The 22,769-nt window shown below is 38.8% G+C and overlaps 2 protein-coding genes across 3 annotated transcripts; one reads left to right on the top strand and one right to left on the bottom strand.

The window, feature by feature from the left end:
- Positions 1–26: 26 nt before the first annotated feature.
- On the bottom strand, positions 27–12,280 carry DBT (dihydrolipoamide branched chain transacylase E2). 2 transcript variants are annotated; one of them, XM_069022569.1, is made up of 12 exons: positions 9,871–11,254; positions 9,109–9,173; positions 8,006–8,129; positions 7,758–7,833; positions 6,690–6,871; positions 6,217–6,344; positions 5,239–5,482; positions 4,295–4,461; positions 3,501–3,578; positions 2,396–2,587; positions 2,162–2,233; positions 27–1,334 (listed from the first exon to the last, which is right to left on the bottom strand). In XM_069022569.1, the coding sequence occupies exons 1-12, from the start codon at positions 9,893–9,895 to the stop codon at positions 1,167–1,169; spliced, it is 1,521 nt and encodes a 506-aa protein (XP_068878670.1). In that variant the 5' UTR covers positions 9,896–11,254; the 3' UTR covers positions 27–1,166. The 2 variants fall into 2 exon arrangements, with proteins under 2 accessions (XP_068878670.1, XP_068878671.1); XM_069022570.1 differs by lacking the exons at positions 9,109–9,173; positions 9,871–11,254 and adding an exon at positions 12,199–12,280.
- An 876-nt stretch (positions 12,281–13,156) lies between these two features.
- RTCA (RNA 3'-terminal phosphate cyclase) lies at positions 13,157–21,577 on the top strand. The gene is made up of 11 exons (XM_069022857.1): positions 13,157–13,366; positions 13,473–13,573; positions 14,461–14,604; positions 15,995–16,118; positions 16,603–16,661; positions 17,158–17,299; positions 18,432–18,556; positions 18,688–18,746; positions 19,324–19,418; positions 20,523–20,627; positions 20,986–21,577. The coding sequence occupies exons 1-11, from the start codon at positions 13,322–13,324 to the stop codon at positions 21,082–21,084; spliced, it is 1,098 nt and encodes a 365-aa protein (XP_068878958.1). The 5' UTR covers positions 13,157–13,321; the 3' UTR covers positions 21,085–21,577.
- The last annotated feature ends 1,192 nt before the right edge of the window (positions 21,578–22,769 follow it).

The raw sequence follows: 22,769 nt of genomic DNA, 5'->3' as shown, positions 1-22,769 counted from the left end.
TTCATTTTTAAGGCTATGTATCTGTCTTTTCTTGTGTCTGTGTGAAACTTATGTGTCTAGAAGGTATTTACATCCAACAGTTTTCTTCATATCTCCCATTAAATCACCAGTGCAATCCTCATGATCTGTTAAGTTACCTTAAAGCCACCTAACAGTTTTCTGTTCTAAAGGCATTAACTTGAACCTATTCATTATGTGCCTTGTATCTGAGTTTAAGAAGTCCTTATCTCACACAGTACTTTTAATGTCCATTCTTTGCTGAATCTGATAAATCTGTCAAATTCTAGTATCTGAATATCGATAACACAATGCAAGCTTGTAGATCATGATCAGCTTACTGTCAGGCTTACCTAATGACAAAATAATAAAACAAGATCCTTCTTTTTTTATTTTGTTTTCTCTTTCTTTCTTGTTTGGTTTTAACAGACAGATGCTTTCTATAAGAAATAAAAATAACTGGAAAGCATTAAGGACTGAAACTACTTTCACCCTGTAAAAATACAGGATATTCTAGAGAGTATTAAGGCCTTGATAGTTATCAATCAGTGTTGTCAGTAAGCATTTGAATAAATATGGCCTCTTCATTTATAGTTTGATAAAGAGTACCTGTGCAAGTACTTGCCAGGACAAAGTGGACTAGCAAAAGACTTAAGAGGTTTACTCAATTAAACAACAAAAAGCTCTCTGAACATCTTATGGCAGAAGCATTAAAGGCATTTTATTTGTACATGATTTTTGCATAATCCCTTTTGGGAATTCAGATATTATTTGTTAAAATAAATTTACGTGTCCAAAATGGAAGAACTATGAGTATTCCCCTCCAGAATTCCCCTTCAGATTATAAATACTGCAGGTGTAGAGCAATGGCACTCAGTCACACCAGCCTGACAATCATTCTTACTATAGAAGGCAAAATAAAGACATTCCACCACCATATTCAGAAGCTGTGACCTATTTAGTTTGACAGTTTGCTGTAGAAGAAATTACAGCAATACTAATTAAAAGAAGTAACAACTAACTGAGACTGATATCAGCTGTTGAGAACTTTTAACCACATAACATTATTATATAATGCACGTAGCAAAGGGCACATGTTAGCAGAGACAGCTTTTATAACTATTCAGTCTAATCCACAGTTTAAAGGCATATTCTAGCCATGATTTCCTTTATTTAAGGTCCAGCAGCATTGAAGCAGGGTTCTCCAAGTAAGATTTCCACAAGTTAGAAAACCGGGCCATTGTAGCTCCATCAATGATGCGATGATCAGCTGACCAACTCACATTCATTATTTGTGCTTTAAATACTTCACCTTTCCCATTAAACCGAGGAAGAACCTAAAAATCAGAGGAAGGACAAAACCAGAAATAATAGATACTTCCATTAGCAAATCTGTATTTTTTTGTTCTTGTTAATTTGTTGATCTAAATTTAAACATTTTGCTGAATTAGACAGACAGCAGTAGCACCGTACTAAAACCCAAGACCTTTTCATTACTGTTTGTGCTGTGGATTAGAATATATTGCAAGCTTGCATAATAAACAGTCATAGCCCTTTTCCACCACAATGGAAATACTGAAATAGTAACAGCCTTTCCTGACTCAAAAGTTTCCTCCTGAATAGTTTATTGCACTGTTAGTTCTCAACATGTCTGTTTCCTTAAAGCATCTCTAAAAAAATGCTCAGAGGAACCACATAGAAGAAGTCATTTCAGTTAATACTAATTTCATTTCCAGCATTGAGCTCAAATGTCTACATTAGAGAATTAAAGCCTGAAATTCAGAAAATATAAAACTGCCTTCACATTCAAAATTCTATATGGATTCAGCTCTCTGGCTCATGAAATAAACTTCATTTTCGGAATACTTCTTAAGTTTTTTCCCTGATGATAGCAAAATTGCTATTGCCAAGCTGGTAAAATTGTAAAACTATCTTTAGATTGCTTCTTAGTAACTAGCAGGCTAAACACAGATGTGAGTGAAATATAACAGGATTCTAGAAAATAAATATAAATCTTTGGTTTAAGAGACTTCTAATTAAACATTTAAACACCACAAACTTTTCAACCATGAGCTATGCAGTTTCTCTGCAACAAAGAAAGACTCCATGTTCCATTTTCATGACCTTAGCTAACATTCACACCACTGAGATAAAGTTAATATACCTGTATCTTTCCAAGTGCTCCAATAGCTACTTCAGGAGGTAGTATCACTGGTTTGGCATAAGTGCCACCAATCTAGAAAAGAAAAAGGTGGGGATATTATTTAACAGTTGTTTTTTAAGCAGATTGCCTTTTGAATTATTTGCTACAGGTTTTGTTCTCTGCATATTAAACTTCAGTAAAGTTTGCATTTCAGAAGCAGATTTCAGATGTAGCTCTCATTTTTTCTGTACTTACTGTGCCAATATTTGAAAGGGTGAATGTTCCCCCAGTGAGGTCACTTGTTCCCAGTTGGCCTGCAGAGCCCAAGGACTGTAGGCGATTTAATTCCACAGCAATGTCAAACACACTGCAGACTTGAACATTTTTCACATTTGGGACAATTAAACCTTGCTCTGTGTCCATTGCAACTCCAATGTTGTGTGAAGCCTGCAACAAGTGTCATTAACCAGATATTAATATAAACTGTCAACACAAAATGTATCTTACATAAAAAGACACTTAAATGACATTTTTCTTATTTATCTTTTTGACCTGAAAGTGCTGTACTTAGTAATCAACTCCTGCATACAACTCTGAGGAGAGAAAATGATGTAATTTTTTTAATATTAGCCTCACATCTGCAAACTGTAAATTGATGCTAACAATTTCACCTTCAGAGAATACAAAGTCCTAGAATCAATTTCACACTGAAAACATCACACTTTAGGATGATCAAATGTGTAACAAAACATGCATAGCAGATTTTAAAGAGAACACTAAAATTACAAAAAAAAAAGAAACCGAGTTGCTTTTCATTTGTTGGAAGGAATATAAGGATTCTGAGAGCTATTTATAAAACAGCACAAAAAGAGTTTGTACTGCAAGGAGCAAGTACACATCACTTAAGAAAATAGATATTTGCTGCCCAGAAGTATCAATCCAGCAGCTTGTATGAAAATGATGTAACTTTTATCAAGACTGTACTTCAATATATAAAGGTTGAGTGTTGGAATAGTAGAACCACTGTGCCATTACTTAAAAATTGTTGTATTAGATTTGAAATGTTCTCATTTTAAAAGCTTGGCTTTTCAGGTGAAAAATAGGAAATCAACATATCAGAATGCATTCTTGAGGCAAGTCTGAATAACAAAGTGACTCTTATCTAACAAACTGAAACTATCTACTGAAATAAGACCAATAATAAATCAAATCTAGATCTCAAAATCTGAGCACACAAATTATTTTCCTGCACAACACCATAATTTTGGTTCTTATAATTAGCTCAGGCATTCTGAAAAGCCCCTGTTAGACTTTACACTCTACACTTTCTGCTCACAACGTTTATCCATAGTTTACAAACCTTATATGTGACATTTTGACAGTTCTCATCCAAAGAAGCGTTAAGAATGGGATACTGCAACAATCCCAGAGAGGCTGCCTGGTTAAATACAAAAAAAGGAAACTAAATAAGAGGTTTATATTTTATAACCAGAGAGCTCCATGGGAAAGAAGTAATGGTAGGAGAAAATTTAGATTAGTAACAATATGGAACAAGTGTTTAGGTAGCACTCTGAGTGCAACAGCATTAGGAGAAATTTCAGACTAAGCTGTGCATTCACTGCACAGCTCAGGCAGCACATCAGCCTTCAATGAGGCCAACAGTTGGAAATGGAACCACGGCAACTAAATGAGTGCAACTGCCTGCTCTTCTGAACAACAGAAGGGACAACAGTGAGTAATCTAAGGGATTCATTAGCAATACAAAGATTATAATAATAGCATCAACAACAAAGGTGATGCATTTCATATGAGGTTCATTTTAAAGGAGCTCAAAAAATACAGACAATTTCAAAAATTTGTTTTGTGCAATGCAAACACCTAGTGATGCTTACCTCCATATTAAATGATGCTGAAGGCACTCTACCCTTTCCCCATTAATATTTTTAAAAATTTCAATGATATTGCATAACCCTAGCTGCAATTCCAACTGTAAATTGATAAGTGGCTCAATAAACAAAAAACAAGTTTAAAGTTTTCTTGTGATCTGCCATAACTCAGATGATAGAGAGGTGCTCCAAACTTACAACAATCATTGAACAGATTTTGGCAAAACCTGTGTAAGTACTCCCTGCAGGGCTCTGCTGCATGCCTCACCTTTATGAAGAAAGGCATAAAGGAAAGCTTAACTCCACGGAGTTCAGCTAGAGGTTTCAACTCTTCTCTCAGCTGAACAAGTTGAGTCAAATCAATCTCATCACAATAACCAAAGTGGGGGATCTTCAGGGCTGCACTCATAGTCTTTACCATGGCCTTCTGAAAACCTGGAAAATATTCATTGTCTTCTTAAACCAACAAAAGGAGCTTCTGTGAAGTTATGGTGAAATTTCATCTGTTTCCATTAAACAAATTACACAGCTTACAAAAACCAAACTAAAGCCAAACCATAACCAGAAAAGAACAGGGTAAACAGCACTTACTGAGTTATTCAGTTCACAGAACTCAATTTTGATGACTGTAACATTTCAGACTATATTACTACATCTCTCTCCTATGTATGCATGAATGTGAAATCATAATATGATAATCTGCATTTCTCTTTCCAGCCTCTCCCAATAAACATTGCTTGAAAGGCAAGCAAAAAACCTTAATCTTCCCCTTTTAATGTGATTTTTTGTTACCTTAGTGTCTTTTATGGCACTGTTCTCCTGAACAAGTGTGAATGCTGTTCACATAATAGTGCAGTATGCTATTATCAAGCACTGATAAACCCTTAAATTCACTGCACTTTGCCATTATCATTGCATAATGATCCCTACCATGACAAATCCATGTTTCAGAATTCCTACCTGTTTCAGCATACATTTGAAGAACGACCAAGTGCAATTTGCAGCCCAACTCCTTCCAACCAAAACATCAACAAATATTTCATAAAATAATTTCAGTGGAGATGCTTCTTATAGAGAATGTTTTCCTAAACGCTCACTTGTAAAACACTAACATGAAACACTCCCATCAAAAAGAATCAGCTTTTCACAGAGCAACATTTACTGGTAGCCTACTGTGACCATGGTCTCAGGACTCTATATTTCATGATTTACCTGTTACAGGTTCAGTTTTATCTTTTCCTGAAAATGCAATGGGTCTGGAAACAGGTACAGGGATTTTCCGTGCTTTGTCCTTTGGAGCAGCTGGCACAGTCTCTGTTTTTCGCAGGGGTGGGACAATTTCAGCCTTCGGTGATGGAGGCAAAATAGCCCCTGTTTGTTTGGCCAAGTAGTTGAGTATATCTTCTTTAAGGATTCTGTTATCTTTCCCTGTCCCAACAACTTCACTCAATTTAATCTGAAAAGTACATAACAAGCTGTGACACTTTAGTTTCACAGCACTATAAAAATATCTTATATTGTGAGCTAAGGTTAAAATTGCTCCCATTTCTGATCCAACATATCTGCAGTTTTCTTTCCCTTTCTATAACTTACTAGGTATTCAACATTGTTCAAGTCATCCAAAAGTCCCACTAGTCCCACTATGTTTGATTGCATACTTCAAGGAGGAACTGAGAATACTATTAACCTCTTAATTACCTCACAGGATCAATAGTGAAGTATTCATTTGAGTTAATTCTCTCCTAAAAATGCATCATAAGCTTTCAAAACCAATGGAATATTCATAGGGGAAAAAAAGGCATTAGAAAAGCATGTAAAACATCACTTAGGATATCCTCTGCTCTAATACAAATCTAAGAAACAAAACAAGGGTTTTTTTTTTTTTATTTTTCCCTCCTTTCTCTGTAAAGATTCTCAGGAATCTCCTCTGACAGTTTCTTATTTTTATTCTAGAAAGGTCTTCTCAATCTTCAGCCTAAAGCCTCCTAGCTGTGTTTTACGCCCAGTAATTCTTTTTCTATCCACCGTAATCATCAGAAAGCACAATCCTCTTCATTTTTACAACAGTTTTCATACATATAAAATGTATTTGAAAACAAGTGTTTCATCTAGATCAGTGTTCTTGTAGTCAGTCAAACTGCCATATAAAAGCTGGGTAAAATGCAGCAGGACCTTATTCAGCAAACCTACATTGTTCTCCATGGCCAGGCGACGAACTGCAGGGGTTGCTAATGTTTTGTGACCTTTTATCTCTTGGTGAGTGTGCTCTTCATGAGACATAGGAGGTGTTTCAACAACATCTTCTTCTGGAGCAACACCTGCAAACAAAAAGAAAATAACTAACTTTACTACATTATAAGCATTTGTTAAATTCCCACCGTCTGTGATTCTGTGACAGCTGAAGTTTTTACTATTTACTTAATATGGATGGGAACACAGTTTGCTAAAGGCTGCTGCTTAAGCTAAATATGCAATAGGAAATGTCTAGGAGATTTTAAACGCTAATAAAATATTGCAACTTTCTCTATTTAAATTCCTTGAGTTTATAAAGGGAAAAAAAATCTTTTAAGATTTTTAGGAGGAAAAAGTAAGCTTCTCTGTCACAGATTGTTTTAAGACAACAAACATAAAATATGCAAGAAAAAAAAAATGGCTTACAGTACCTTTTGAAGCATCAATTTCAATGTCCACTAGTGGTTTTCCAACAAAAGCAATATCATCTATACTGTAATGGAGTTTTCTAATGATGCCATCGTAACGACTGGTGATAGTAACAGAGGCTTTATCACTCTGTACCTCACAGATGCTGTCAAACTGAGACACACTGTCACCCTCCTTTATGTACCTAGGAGGCAACACACAGCCTACTGTGAAACAGTGTAAAAATCTGTTCTGTGTATTCCTTTGCTAAGTTCAGTAATATACATCCTCACAACATGGAAATGCATTCCAGATGAGAAGACAAATTCTACATACTGGATGTGTCGGCATTTTGCCTGACTGCTGCAGAACCCTTTGTTGGGTGAAATGACACAATGATTATGAATATCATTATACACATACTACATCTACTTTAGTAAAGCAGAGTTTTCCTGTCAGATTATAAAGCATCTAAAAATAAGAATGAGCCCAGCTTAATCTGAATGCAAGGAAGTTCTTAGTTTCAAATTGTCAGAAGTACACGATCAGTTTCAGAAAGAGATGGATAGTGGGGAACACTGTCTTCCATGCAAAGAGAGGTATTTGTGCAAAGAACAAGGCCTTTCAGCACTGCCTTCATTCACTGTGCACATTGATTTTGTTTAATCCATTAATCACTGGCTTTCTACAAACAATTTAAAAGTTCAAATCTTTTACTAAAAGCAATAGAGAAGGGTTATAGGATAAAATTATGTGGACTCTCCAGACTAGTCATTTTTTCTAAAGCTCAGTCTAAGTAAACATAATGAAAGACACATCTCCTGAACTCAAAAAACATTAATCACTGAAGGAAAATCCTATATACAGGTGCATCCCATTCCTTCCACTTTTTCCACTCACAAATATACCAGATTGCAAATGAACAAAATGTGAAGCTCCGTATGTACAAGGTTTTAAAATGTTGAAAATGAAACCAGAACAACTTCACTAGTAACCCAGGAAATGTTCTCAGATAACCAACTGATAATATAACTAAAGCTGCTAAACTACCTGCTGATTTCTTAGTGGATTTCCAGGAAAGCAGAGCTTACCATTCTTTTACAGTCACCTCTGTAATTCCTTCCCCAATGTCAGAAAGCTTAAACTGGACAATTTGGCCACATGAAACTTGAAACAGAGAATAAGAAAATACAGCATGTTTAACATTAAATACAAGATATCAGGCAGAAAAATCTGAATTCATCAGAAATAATCTACACACCAGCCATATGCAAACCTCTAACATAACACTCATAAAACAGCAAATTAAAATGAATTATTTTATTATGAAAAGGATTACCAGCAGATGTTCTGAATAATCGCTGTTGATGACTAAACTTGAGGGCAGATTTGTCAAACACGCACACATATTTTGATTTTATAAAGCGAATGCTGCTGCACGATCTAATGCGATGAGTGCAAACCTGGGGAGAAAAGTCTCAAGGGTTAATACAATGGACTGAGGATGCAGAGCTCATTTAACATTCCTGATGCAACATCAATACTGAAATCGTTTCATTCTAGTCTATATAAGAGAAGTTCTTACCGAAACACAATGATGCTGAATACATTCTTGAATATACAATAACCGTTACATTAGCAAAAGCTTTGCAGTTCTTTAACTTCTTTCACTAACACAACACATGGGGAGATCAAAGTCACAGTGACATAACTGATTAACAAAAATCATGACAGGATTTGGTGAGCGATTCACTGCTATTGTTTCTCTCAGGAATTAGCTTAATCAGGACAGGCACACAAAAAGCACACATACTATCAACTACATCAGCCATCTGAAATATTCCTATCCAGGATGAATGCTGGAAGGTTTTCCTAGACTGCAGGGAAAACCAGCATATTTTTCTTCATCAGCTCTAATTCCCAGCAGAGGTTGATCAGAAGTACTAATCAGAAAGGAAATTCACACCAGAGGGCACAGAGAGTTGCCCTTTCGTTTTTGTTCCTATATAGGAGGCAATCATTTTCACGTAAACATCATTCCAAATCAGCTTCGAAGATATTTTGTAAGAACTGGGCATGAGATGGTTTCCTTTTATGGTTACAATTATATTTATCCAGAAATCAATTTAAAACAGTCTACAGAATTTTCTGAAAGATTCTTCAGACAAAACTTCATGCTTTAAAGCATCATGTAATCAGTCATGACTGTGAACAAAAGCAAAGCTGGTAGCGCTTGCATTGACATAAACAGGTATTTTATTAATCTCAACACAAGTTAGTTTAGACCTGTTCTTATTTAGTAAAATTTATTAAATTTAATGTAATTCTGGTGTTATATTGTATTAAGAGTGCTGTAAAAGTTATAAAAATAACAATTTCTCTGTAGATACTATCTCTAACTTATTCAGAGATACGAAAAAATATTCAGGTGCTACAATGTACCTCAAGTAGCTCAAAACTGTAAAATTTAGAAATTATCTTCTTAGAGGAGCCAGAAAACAGCACACCTGCACGGGAAAGTTCATTTTAACTTCTTGTTTAAAAAATCCTTTCAGTAACTACAGAGCACATGAAACTTCCTGTTTCCCTCCCCACACCCCAAACTGTTCAACTATTTGCTACCACATTTCACTCTTTAAAAAGTACATTATTCAGCAGGCCATACAATTCTGAACTGACAATGTACTCATTTTCTGTATTATTTAACCTAGTACTGCAAGTTATATTTAATATCACCTTTCTTTAAGGAACAAACATTTATACAACCCAATCTATCATAATGGACACATAAAAGTTGTATCATATGAGTTATCTTTCAGTTGCCTGCTACTAAGATCATACCTACTGATTTAAAATGAGTATTTTTCTACTTCCTATAACAAGCAAACAGAAAATCTTTCCATTGGTCCTCCAAACAACTTTCCATATTCAACAATCAGGTAACATGGCAATTTTAAGCTACGAAAAGTCATATTTTCGGAATACATTTAAAGTTCTCCTTAAATTACAAAACTGGTATATAACATACATCTTCACAATCCTATTTCCTCCTATTTTTAATTCTGCTTTCTTCCCACTTGAAGGGTACATGTTTACATAAAAATGTTAGTGAAAAAATTGTTCAACTAGACCTTTTTGTCACAAACTTGCAAAAACTCTCTTGTCTCTTTATATGACCCTAAATGAAAAACATTCAGTATTTACCTGTGAAGATGATCACAAGGAGCATCAAATCTCTGAACTATTTCTAAATGTGAAGTTTCACAATGATTTCCATGTGTTTTTAACCTTTGGTTACCAATGCAGGTAGTGAATTAGTAATGTCACTGCCAAAAAAAGAGACTGGTGTTGTTACAGAAGAGTTACCATGCTGTTTCATATTATATCTGTAGGAATAATTCAAAACTACAGCAGTTTTAAAAACGGAATCTTTCTGGTTTTCAGTTTTGCACATTCTCTACCAAAAAGCTGGTGTGCTAGTATGTTAAGAGTAACAATACAGTACACAATCTCTTCACAGAACAGTGTTCCTTACTAACAAGGAAAAAATGAAAATCCATTAAACAGAGACTGTGCTTACAATTTCAGCATTTAATCACCATAATACTGGTGTCATGCCAAATAAGGAAATAAAAATGGTACATAAAAGACAAAATTAGCTCTAATATCCATAGCATACCCATCTACATATTCCCATGTCTGGAAAGATCTATCAATAAACCTCAAACATAACTGCTGGTACTGAGCTTGTTAATGTCACTACTATTACACTATACAGCAATTTAAAGGCAATAATGCCACAGCAAGGTAACACCTTTCCTGTGCAAGTCTTCGATGTGCAGAGTGACACAGGCAAAAAGAAACTGAGGGCCCACTCAGTCCCTTGCTGGGTCTGAGGCCACGCCAGCCTGGCTGACAGAGCTGTGGTTTGACCCGAGCCAACAGCGGAGCTGAGTGCACTCTGGGAGGGAACTGCCTTGCTCCTCAGGTTCAGCTTTGGTTGTTTCCTCAAAAACAAGCCAACTCTGGTTTTCTAAGTTACCACTGATCCTGAAAATGTATGCTGGCCTCAGAACAAAATATTTTTAAGCAGCCTGCAGAGAACTGATTATCCGATTGAGTAACACTAAATTTCCAAGTCAATTGAACAGTACATGCTCACAGGCAATGACTTTGCATTAAAGGATACTGCCCTGCTGAACTCTCTTGACTTCTGTCCCATTGAGTCATTTTAATGAACATTTGCTCACATTGCATCTGTTTTGCATACATATTCTATATTTCCAAGTATATAGTTACCTATATACTAGAGCAACACCCCTGGTAACATGTTTTAGTCCGATGTCATCCCTTATGTAAAAACCTAGCACACGTCCCAGCGTCCTGGTAACTACCATTTCCCTACCACTTAACACAAAGGCCCCCTGGCTCAGACTGAAAATGTGCTTGCAAGAAACACACACTAAAAACCAGCCAATTCTACAGTTCAGCATGTACTTAGATAAGATGGATAAGATGAGCATTCTCATCTTATCAGAATCTCACACTGGATTTAAGAGTAGATGGTTAGAAATAAAACTAAAAAGAAAGCATTATTTTCAGTGCTCCTAATTAGTAAAATTATTTATAAATACTTATAAGTTACTAGCTTAAAACTAGATTACAAAAGTATCATTTAAAAATTCCTCATCATCATGCTTTAAAATTACAATATGAATTATTAAGAGGAAAAAAAATAATAGAAACTGGAACCGATCCTTAATTTTGTTTCTAAGTTTCAAAAGCTATTTCTTCTCTGACATCCCACAAAATAGGGGTGATATAATTGGAAACCAATACTCTTCATAACAGCAAAAAGACTGTAATACAAGAAGACAGAAGGAAGCATGAACTAAATCTATGTTAATGAGATTGTAAGTATCCTAAAAGGCAACCAAGTAGATTCACTTCTTATGGTAAGGTATCTCAACTACTTTTTAAGTATCAAGGCTCCTGGGATTCAAAGAAATCCATGTCCCTTTTTTTGTACGTGTAGCCACACCGTCTCCGTGCAGATGCGGTATGCAAAGGGAGGAGAAGCGGTGATGGCAGAGCAACGTATAGGCAAAGCAATAATGGGATGACTTAGAAATAACAGAAGAGGAGGATGTCACTGGCTTATTACAGAAAGGCACACGTTTCTTTCACAGAGAGCATGGGCAAGGGCAGGGCACCCGGGGGCTGCGCGGGGCGGAGGGTGTCAGTTCTGGGGCTCCCTGAGCAGCGCGGGGCGGGCGGTCCCACGCACCGCCGGGGACTCGGTCAGCTGCGCGGAGCACGGCGAGCGCACCGCGGGGAGGGGAGCTGAGGCGCCGCCCGCCCCCGGGCACTGCCGAGGCGGCAGGTCCGCGAGCGCGTCGTGTTTGCAGAGGCGCGGTGCTCGCTGCCTGCCCGCCGGACGGCAGCAACAGGACACGGGGATGCCGCGCGTTATCCCTCCCCGCCCCGGCCGGCCGGGAGCGCCGCCGCCCGCGGGGCCCCCGCTCCCCTTACCAGGCGCCCCGCGGCTCGGCAGCAGCTCCTCAGCGCGGTCACGGCCGCCATCTTACCCGGGCAGAGCGGCCCCGCACACACCCCCGGCACAGCCAACCGGCGGCGGCCGCGCCGGCACAGCCAACCGGGAGCGGGCGGGGGCCGCGGGCCGGGCGGCGCTCGGGGCCCACTCACGCCCACGGGAGGGACCGGGAGAGCGTCCCCCTGTGCGGGGGCTCCCGGAGCAGAGCCGCTGGTGGCGGTGCAGGGCGTGCGGCTTCCCCGAGCTGCACTAGCGGGAGGGGCAGCGCGAAGGGCCCGGCCATTCCCGATACACGTGTAATAAAGTCCCGAGCGCGCCTGCCAGACCAACACGCCCGTGTCTGTGGTTCTACCTGAAAAGAGGTTGTAGCCAGGTGAAGGTCGACCTGGTCTCCCAGGTGACGAGCGACAGGACATAGTCTTAAGAGGCGCCAGGGGAAGTTTACTTTGAACATCAGTAGGAAGAATCTCTTCACAGAAAGGGTGATTAGACATTGGAACGGGCTGCCCAGGGAGGTGGTGGAGTTACAAACCCTGGAGGTGTTTAAGGAAAAGACTGGACGTGGTACTTAGTGCCATGGTCTGGTTGACATTGTGGTATTCGCTCAGTAGTCTTTTACAACCTAATTCATTCTGTGATTCTGAGGAAAAGTCGCTTTTAACGGGAAAGGGCAGCAATCCGGCCGCTCTGCTCCGGCGGCAGCGCTGCGCCCATGGCTCTGACCTCCCAAGTGCCGCGGCTGTCCGGTCCCCGTGCTCCGCGCACCGCTCAGAACAGTGAAAAGGCATTGCCTCCTGCAGAACGCCGGGACGCGCTCAGTACCGCGGGGACAAAGGAGCAGCCCCCCGCCGGCTGCTCCTCCCCGTGGCGGAGCCGCCCCGGCCAACCCTCGGTGGGCGGGCAGGCGGGGAGGTGCCTCTGCTCTGCGCCTGCCCGGCACCGCCGCCCGCCCCCAGCCCCGGCACCCGAGCATCCCGGGCGTGCCTGCATCGTCAAGCCCTCTTTGACCTGGGGCTGCTTCGCCGAGGGCTCGCCGTGTTTAGGGCCCCGCCGGGATCCCATCGACGCGGCCTCTGTGAGAGACACCGCTCCCCGCCAGCCATGGACGGGGACATGGTGGAGATAGATGGCGGGATCATGGAGGGGGTGAGAGCCAGCGGGCCGCGGCTTACCTGGCCCCGGGCAGCGGTAAGGGCTGGCCGGGTGGGCGGGAAGTGCCGTAGCGCCTGACGAGCGCCGTTTCTCCGCGCAGGGCGGGCAGATCCTGCGGGTGTCCACGGCGCTGAGCTGCCTGCTGGGGCTGCCGCTGCGGGTGCGCCGGATCCGCGCCGGGCGGAGCCAGCCCGGCCTCAGGTGAGACCCTCCCCGGGCGGTCCCGGGCCGCTCAGCCGGTCACTTACGGCGTGTGGCGCCCTCCCGGGCCGGGACACGGCCGCGCAAGGCCTCGGCTGCTCTCGTCTGAAACGGCTGTGTTTCCATTGCTTTAAAAGAGCCTTTTTACCAGAAAATCCCGTCTGTGGCTCACAAGGAATGAGTGGGAACGCTGAGGCATGAACCGGGCTGGGTTCCCTCGCCAGTGCCTTCAGCGGCTCCCGCCTCGGGCTGCAGCCGGGGCAGGTGAGGGCCCGGCCGCCGCCTCGAAAATGGTTCCAAAGATGCTAAGCAGAACACGGTTTGAAACACGAAATACAGTCATGTAATGCCTGAGTAAAACATAGCTTACCGAGCATACAGCGTTAAGAACAGCTAGTGCATATCCTAGTGTTGCTACAGTTAGTGTATTTCCAGTGTTAAGAAGAGTTGGTGTATTTCCTATTTAAATTACCCTAACTAATGGAAACAAGCACAAGGCAGGTACATAGAAAATCTGTTAAGTCTCTTATAGCGCTGCAACCGATTCTGGCTCAGCCGGTATTGCCATCGTTATCCCCCTGCATTTCTGTCCGCGCATTTATCACATTAGGACGAGTGACTGCTCCTGCATCTCATCTATTTGTCTGGACCCATTCTAGTGGAAAAGATACCAGAATCCTGCAGATTCCAGAATGGCCTGAATGCTGCTCCTTTGGCTCCTGTCAACTCAGGAGAAGTACTGTAGCAACCAGAGTGAATTTCTGATCCTTGTCTGATTGAAATTTGCAATTGTAGTTTTTCTTAGTTGGTGTTTAGTGGTTCTTTTAATGTAGCATGAGCAGGTAGTCTACTTGCATGTATCTTTAACTTTGTATTGTCATTCTAAGACCTCAGCATCTGTCTGGATTGGAAATTGTTCGAGATCTGTGTGATGGGAAGCTGAATGGTGGAGAAATTGGCTCAACAGAAGTAACCTTCACTCCTGGGAAGATCAAAGGTGGAAGCCACATAGCAGATACAAAAACAGCAGGGTATGTCTTTGTACACAGCTTCTGATAACTTTAAAATTATCACAATAGATGGGGGGGTGGGAGGGGTAAGAACATTTATGCTTTGGTAATGACCCGGGATATGTGCTGCCTGAGCTGGATTTATGTGACCAAAGAACCTGTAGTATAGGCAGGATATGCATGAAGTACATGTAAAGTTTAAAAGTGTGATTGATATAAAAGCTGAACACTTGGTTCATGTTATGCAAAAAGCAGCTGCCCACGTATTTAAAACTTTAGGTGTTATTTTCTCACATTAGTATGTTACATATTGGACCAAATGCATTAAATTAGATAAATATCTCACATCCATGAGGTCTGAAATTATCACCATATAATAAGGTAAATTTTGACATTTTACTTACACTCATAGTGGCACAGTGTGTTATACTTTTGGAACTGGGAACATATTTCATCCATGATCCTTTCTATCTGTTTCTTCCATATTTCTGTGTTGGGCTCTTTGTTCTTGGAATCTGTTGCAAAACTGACCAAGTGGGCTGAGCTGTGGAAGGCTGGTGTTGTTTGGAACAGCTGTTTGGAAGCATAAGCCAGAGCAGGCATAAGTTAAAATTTTCTTTAAGTTAAGAAATATTTTTCTGAGCTGCAGTAGTATAAACAACTAAGTTGATGCCTTTTACTTAACACAGAAGAGCTTGGGTAAGGAACAATGCAGTAGAATTAATAATTAAGCACAAGAAAAAAAGAGACACACTATGGTTCACAAATATTTGGGAATTACTTAAGAAAAGAAACCCATGTTTATCTTCAGTTCTGTGGTGATTACTGAATTTTTACAATTCAAAATTATGTTTGAAACCCCTATGAGATAACTGTTTTGTTTTGCCAAACAAACTTTCACTTTTGCAAAACTTAGTTTGGAAGTTTTTTTTATCTCTGTGATATGTGGAGAGATTCAGTGATAGAGGAATCTTGTATTTAAAAGCATATTCTCTATGCCCCTGAACTCTCTTGTGCTGACCAGCTTCTAAGCAATTTTGTAGCTTTTCGAATTATTTTGTTATTGAATAAGTATTAAAATGTTACTGCTGCCTAAGCCTTTTCTGCTACCTAAACCCGCAGTTTTCATGTTGCCATCAGTATACTAAGTAAGATTACATAAAACTTTTATTTCAAACAGAGCTATTAAAGATGCAATTATTGTGAAATGAAAACTTTCCTATTTAGGCTTGCTAACGACATGAAGTTTTAAATTAGTATTTTTTAAGACTAATAAGTTTATAGATAATTTTAAAAATAAAATACAGAAGTAAACACTCTGGAAAGTCATTTGCCTTTGATATATAATGATTCCATGGAATTCTATGGATTGTGAGTGTATGACATTTGAGTATCTTGTAATTGCTTTTAGGAGTGTGTGTCTACTGATGCAGGTAGCAATGCCCTGTGTGCTGTTTGCTGCTTCCCCATCAGAGCTCCATTTAAAAGGTGGGACTAATGCGGAGATGGCTCCTCAGATAGACTACACAGTCATGGTAGGGAGAAATTCCTTTGCCTTAGTGCATCTTCCATGAATATGTGTGCAATGTAACTGCTGTTCTCTGTTGCTCTTACTGCAAGTCTATTTGTGATTATGGAATTAGGCATGGGAATATAACACAGTGTACTGGGTGTGGAGAGCAACCAATGTTTCATGGAATTTCCTGAAACAGCAAATAGTCTCTTTGGTTTTAATTACTACAGAAAATTTCACTTAAAATGTATTCTTTATTCTAGAAGTGCTGTGAATTACTCTTCTGTTTTCCATAAGAAAATCCTTTTACACAAAGTAACATTGAGAATGAAATATGAGGAATGTCAAATAAGCTATATGGATGAGACTGGCTATTGTTTTTTTTAATAATGTAACTGAAATTTTTGTGTTGATTTTTTTTTTTTTAATAAGATTGCATTAAGGAGTGGGAGATTATCAATGCAAAATAAATTCACTCTGTGTTTTTATATGTGTTTATTTTTCAGGTTTTCAAGCCAATAGTTGAAAAGTTCAATTTCACATTTAATTGTGATATAAAAAGGAGGTGAGTTGTGGAGATGTGCAGCAGAGTTCAGGGGCACACACAAGGTGCTCTCAATCAAACTGAGGGATGAAATTATAATACATGAACTAATCTGCATTAGCTGCCCCTGTGTGTACTGTCACCGTATGATGAATGGGATGTGATTCCTTCCTGTCTTATTTTTTCCATGCTGAGTCTACAGCTGCTGTGTAATGTTTCCCGTTGGCTCCCCTGAGGGGAGCACATGCTGAACAGGCAGTGCATTACTGAGCTTTTTTTTGAGGTGCCAGTTAGGTTAGTGTTAGGAAGTTAATAAGATAATGCATTACAAAGGATTACTGTTAGAGAACCTAATTCCATTATAAGGGTTTCTAAGGCACACATCAAGAAAATTTGTATGTATGGTAACCGGGAACATAAAAATGTATAGTGAAATATACAAAGAGTCTTCTGGCCCTTTTCTTAGTTTCCTTGTGATCATTGCATTTAGTTCTATCCGATTACTGTTTCTAAAAAGGGGCTACTATCCTCAAGGAGGTGGTGAAGTTGTGGTCCAGATGTCTCCAGTCAAAGAGCTGAGCCCAATAAACTTAACAGAACGTGGCACAGTGACAAAGATATATGGAAGGGCATTTGTTGCTGGAGCACTGCCTATCAAAGTAAGTGCTGATAACAGCTCTGGTAGTATCCAACTGTATGCTGTATAAAATTGCATGTAACCTGCTTAACATTCCTCTACTCCCCTGTCTTCTGCACTCTTACACAAGATAAACAACCTTATTAAATGGTTTCAATTGTTCAGGCTGTAGGATATTATACTGGACATACCTAAAATTCATTCATTGCACAGCAGTGTGAAGCTAAAACAGGAAATGAGAATAGTATCCTCATGATCCTTCATAGGACTATTCAAAAGTCTTTAGCATATAATGAGGGGTATCTCCTATCTGATTTATGTATTGTTCATGGGATTTATTTTAAATCTGAAATTAGGGCCCTTGTTCATAGATTGTGGGCACTGTTAATAGGTGGAGGCCAGATTACAGCAAGTTTTTCAACCACTGCTAAGGGTATTAGAACAGGTTAAGGGTGGGTTTAGCCAAAAATAAAAAGGAGAGAAATTTGCTCCTTTATATCTCCTTTGTATTCTTTCTGTCCTGAGTGGTGGGATCTCCTTAGGGTTCCTTCTCACAAGCAGGCTAGGATTAGTAGAGGAAGGAAGAAGAGAAACTTAGTTACTTTTTGAAGAGCTGTGGACTGCTGGTTTTGGTCTTAAAATCTCCAAACCTATGAATATAGCTATGATTATATCACAGGAATGGGATAAGCTTCATATGTCCCCACTTGCCTGTCATTTAAAATTGTTATTTTGTGTATTTGCTCTTACAGAGTGCATTCTGTACATAACAATTGTGGGGTGGGGTTTTTGCAGTTGGTTTTGAGGTGAGTTTTTTTAGAATCTAATATTTTGGGTAAGACTAAAATCAAATCTTTTTATCTATAAATGAAGAAAAGCTCTTGAATTTCTATTGAGACTGAAGTTTCTACATACATTTCTATAACTGTAATTTCTACAGCATTTAATGTTACCTTAATTGTGTAGAAAAACTTTCAGAAAAAAAATCATGTTCAGTTCTTGCTTGTAGGGGTTTTATAAAAATTCTTTGTTTTTCTAGTTAATAAAGTAGCCCCTTTTTTTTGGGGTTTAACTGTAATAATTAGATTTATGAGGAAAAAAGTATTGCTATAGTTACATAACTTAATTAATTGGTTTATGTCTTGTCTTGTTAGCTGGCAAAAGACATGTCAGCAGCAGCAGTGAGATGCATCAGAAGAGAAATCAGAGATCTTTACATTAACATTCACCCTGTCAGAGAACCTGATGATCAAGCTGTTGGGACTGGAAGTGGAATAATGTAAGATGACTCCAGGCTTTCTATTGATCACTCTAATCTTGCTGATTGATTAGCTAGATCTTGATTACATATCTGATAAATAAGCTGTAATATGAGTGATTTTGTTCTTATTTTTTTTCTTTTTTGCTTAGCATTGTTGCAGAGACCTCAACAGGTTGTTTGTTAGCTGGATCATCACTTGGCAAGAGAGGTGAGAATTCCATTAATTCTTTGAGATTTAACTGAATATACCAGTAACAAATAAGAATCTGAGATATCATCTGTTTAAAGATCTGATGCTTTGAATGTTGCATTTTTAAATGTATGTTGTTTGGTAATAAAGGACAGCAGAAGTGAGCAGATTTAAAGCATAGTAAATGGAAATTTATAAAAATTACAAAACTGTTTACCTTTTATCAGAATGGAATGTTAAGGATCACTGGAGAATCACTGGAAATATTTGTGAACTTTAAGAACATAGACTTCGTGTTTTACATGGGAAGTTTTTGCTCAAGAGTGAATCTTGATTAAAATGAATAGAAGTGATCTTTGTTTTAAATTATTTGAATCAAATGTTTTTCTGACTAAATGAGACTACTTTCTTTCCACTGCTTAGGAAGTATGAACTGTATATGAGCATAAGATGGGAAGGGTTTGTTTTTAGCACACATTTGAGGCAAGAGCATGAAAATAAGGTTTAAAAAGTTGATAATTTCATGGGGGTTTTTTTTCTTTTGTATTTTTAAAACTTTAAATAGTAATTTTCAGCTTTCTAATTTCTCTGTTAGGAAAGAATTCTGACAAGGTTGGCATTGAAGCAGCTGAGAAGCTGCTTCAGAATCTTAAACATGGTGGAACTGTGGATGATTCTCTGCAAGACCAAGTAAGGTTCATATATTTGTTTACATGAAGTTGAGGTAGCAAGAACATGAATGCTTTACTTGTGTAAAGTATAGATCTGAACAGGGAAGGAACAAGATGTTAGAAGTCTCAGAGATGTGTAGACACAACATCACAAGGATTAGCAAATTACATACAGTTCTTATGAACCACAAATGCTGTTGGCTTTGCACCAACACCCTCAAATTTTTCCCTTTTTCTAACCCTCAGTAAGAATGGAAAAAGAGGCAGGAATTTGTTTCTATTTGGCATTCCCTGTGGTACAGTGATAATAGCTCCCTGCTTACATATATAGAATGATACTAAAGAAAGGTATTAGAGGCTATCTAGGATGTGCTCCTGATTATCTTGGTCACCTAACTGCCTTTGAGAATGAAGGCCCTCCACTGCCTTATCTTAGCCTGATAAGGATCTTGGGCTGGTTTAGCTAGGATGATGTTACCTCTTAGCTGTAAAAACCTGGGCTCACATTGGTATTGTGTAGTATAGTAAATAATTAGGTATTGGACTCATCCTACTTTTTTCAAAGCATGCAAGTACAATTGGTGGGAACAAGCCACAGCCAGAGTTGCTGTGTATGGGAACTGTACAGAGTTACATCACACCTTACAGTATTCTTGTCATGGTGATGTTTGAAAGTCAAATCAGAGGTTTCTAGGTGTCTGTCTGGTGAATATGTGATCAGGAAGTGTTAGAATTAAAGTACCTCTTCCCAAGTTTCTCTCCATATAGGCAATCTACTAATCTGGAGTCTGACGTGACTTTGGGGAATTTTGGGGCAATACAGTGAGGGAGAGCAAAGTTAAATGTAGTGACAGGAATTCAGTAACAAGAATTCAGTAATAGGAATTCAGGGGTAATCTCCACTGTGGAAAAGTAGCTCTTCTGTAACAGGCATTACAGTAGTAATCTCCAAACTTCTGGAGCTTGGATCACTTCAAACTCAGCTTCACGAACTTTTATGAAACTTGGAAAACCAAATTTTTATATCTACAGACATTTTGCATGTTTTGGTTGGGTTGTTTTTAATCAGTAAATTCCTAGAATCTGAAGAATGGCTTCATAATTACCTTTCCCTCCCTTTCAGCTGATCATTTTTATGGCACTAGCAAAGGGAGTGTCTCGAGTGAAAAGCGGACCAATTACACTTCATACTCAAACAGCTATACACTTTGCAGAGCAGCTAACAAAGGTGAGTCCAAAATTTCAGGAAGTTTTACCTATCAGTTGTTTTCCTGTAACCTGGCAATGTACAGTTCATCAGGCAGTGTGAGCTGAACTTGATCATGGAGGACAAGCATTGATAAAACAGTTGCTATAGTATTAACTGGTAGTTTTCCTGTAGAAAGTGAGCATACTCTGGAGTTAAAAGCTTTTAGAATGATTAGATAATTTTACCACCTTTATTTAAATGTTTTTTTGAATTAAATCTGTCAAAGCTGTAATATACATAAACACATGGCAATACAATTATTGGACATCAGATATTGAATATTTAAACTGCTGTATGTGATAACTTAATTAGTGATACATTTCTAATCCTCTTTTAGGCCAAATTTACTGTGACAAAGTCAGAAGAGGAAGACCCCAGTAATGATACCTACATCATTGAGTGCCAAGGAATGGGGATGATAAACCCAAACTTATAGGGTTAAAAAAAAAAAAAAAAGGCAGCAAGCTGCCAAAAACAACACTCAACATACCTCAGCGATGTATTGCACTACATTTCAATGGATGTATAATCTGCCTGAAGAGGAGAAACCTTCTGTCACATCAGAGTGATTTAACTTGAAGGTTGATGCCAGGCTTTTCCTTGGTATGATGAGAACCTGTCATGTGAAAAACGAAAACTTTATTTTTTTTTTTTACTATTAGCAGCAAAATGAGTAGCAACGGGACAGCAAATAGAATATATTGTAGGTATGCAAGACCTTCAGTTAGAAGCTTTGAAAACTCAGCTTTATCTAAGTAGAAAATAACTATTTCAGTTCAGTATTTCTTTCCCTTTTAAAAAAATAAAAGTTTTGTTCTCTGGAAACCTTTGTGTTATGAGATACATGGAATGAAATGCACCATCAAATCTGTACTGCTGTTCTTCCTTAGCCATTTGGTTAAATAATAAAGCAGTATCATCCTATAAAAGGCTGGTATTTAAATGTGCTGTTATCTGAGCAGGTTGTGCTTGAGAAAGGTGGATACAAAATAACTTTTCAGCAGTATAGTTTCTTGGTCTCCTTAGGAAAGGAAGACTCTACATAAAATGATCTTTTACATCTTCTTTTTTCATCTATTTTAAAAAGCCTTCTCAGGCAAGCTAAATCCATGTACCACATTACAGCCCAGACACGAAGTAGTTACCTCATGATATGATTTTATTTTCTAGCTACAGTTGTCCCTGTCACTTAGCATACTAACTGAGGCTACATTTTCACTGAGGTGGTGGTTTGTTCTTTTTGAAGGGAGTACTTAATTTCAGCTGAGATTAGGGTGCTTTATAGACACAGATATCTATGTGTATGGACATGGAGCACTGTAAATACACACAGTTTGTATAGGCATATGAAATCCAGGTGTGTTATCCCCCATCTGGGGATTAAGTAAAGAAGACCTTCTACCAGGCTGGCCTTCATCATGCTACAAAAACTTTTTCTGAAGTAGAAGGAAAGTAAGAGGAGAAATAGGGCACAATTGTTTTCCATATGAAGACCTGAATCACAGAGTTGGAATCACTTAACCAAAACTGTATAAATGCACTCTGGAAGCTTGAATTGATTTCCAAGTTTTCCAGCCCATCCTGCAGCCATTGCTCTGGGACCATTTTTCCTCAATTGTGACTTTTGAACCTAACTGCTGAAGACGTAACTTGAGGTATTGTTTGCTGTACTAATTAAGTTAATGGCATTACCGTACATTTGTAATAACAAGAAAGACCTTTGCTAATATCCAAAAAAGTTCACCAATCATCTACTTAACCATATCTTTCTTCTTAGGGTTTTTTCCTTAGTGGAAAGGAAAGGAATGCTATTAATTTCCAGCTAATTATTTTTCTCTAGTACTGGGACTAGTCTGAAGGGGGCAATAGACACCCACTGAAGTACGTTTGGGACACAGACACTCAACATCCTTTGAAGACCACCTCTCTGAGTTGCTATCATTGCTGTGCTGCTAATGATTTTCCATGTTTCCTGTTTGAAGAATTCTAAATGTATTTAAAAAAAAAACTTGAAAGAAAATCCCGAAGAAGTTGCTGTCTGTGCTTAAGAAAACAAGCTCTTATTAACCACATTTGAATGGGTCTTTACCTGTTTCCAGTATTCAAAAAATTAATATACTT

This window comes from Aphelocoma coerulescens, chromosome 8 (assembly GCF_041296385.1).
Source record: "Aphelocoma coerulescens isolate FSJ_1873_10779 chromosome 8, UR_Acoe_1.0, whole genome shotgun sequence".
NCBI lineage: Eukaryota > Metazoa > Chordata > Aves > Passeriformes > Corvidae > Aphelocoma > Aphelocoma coerulescens.
Note: the sequence above shows the minus strand (reverse complement) of the source record. Positions and strands in the feature narration are given on the sequence as shown.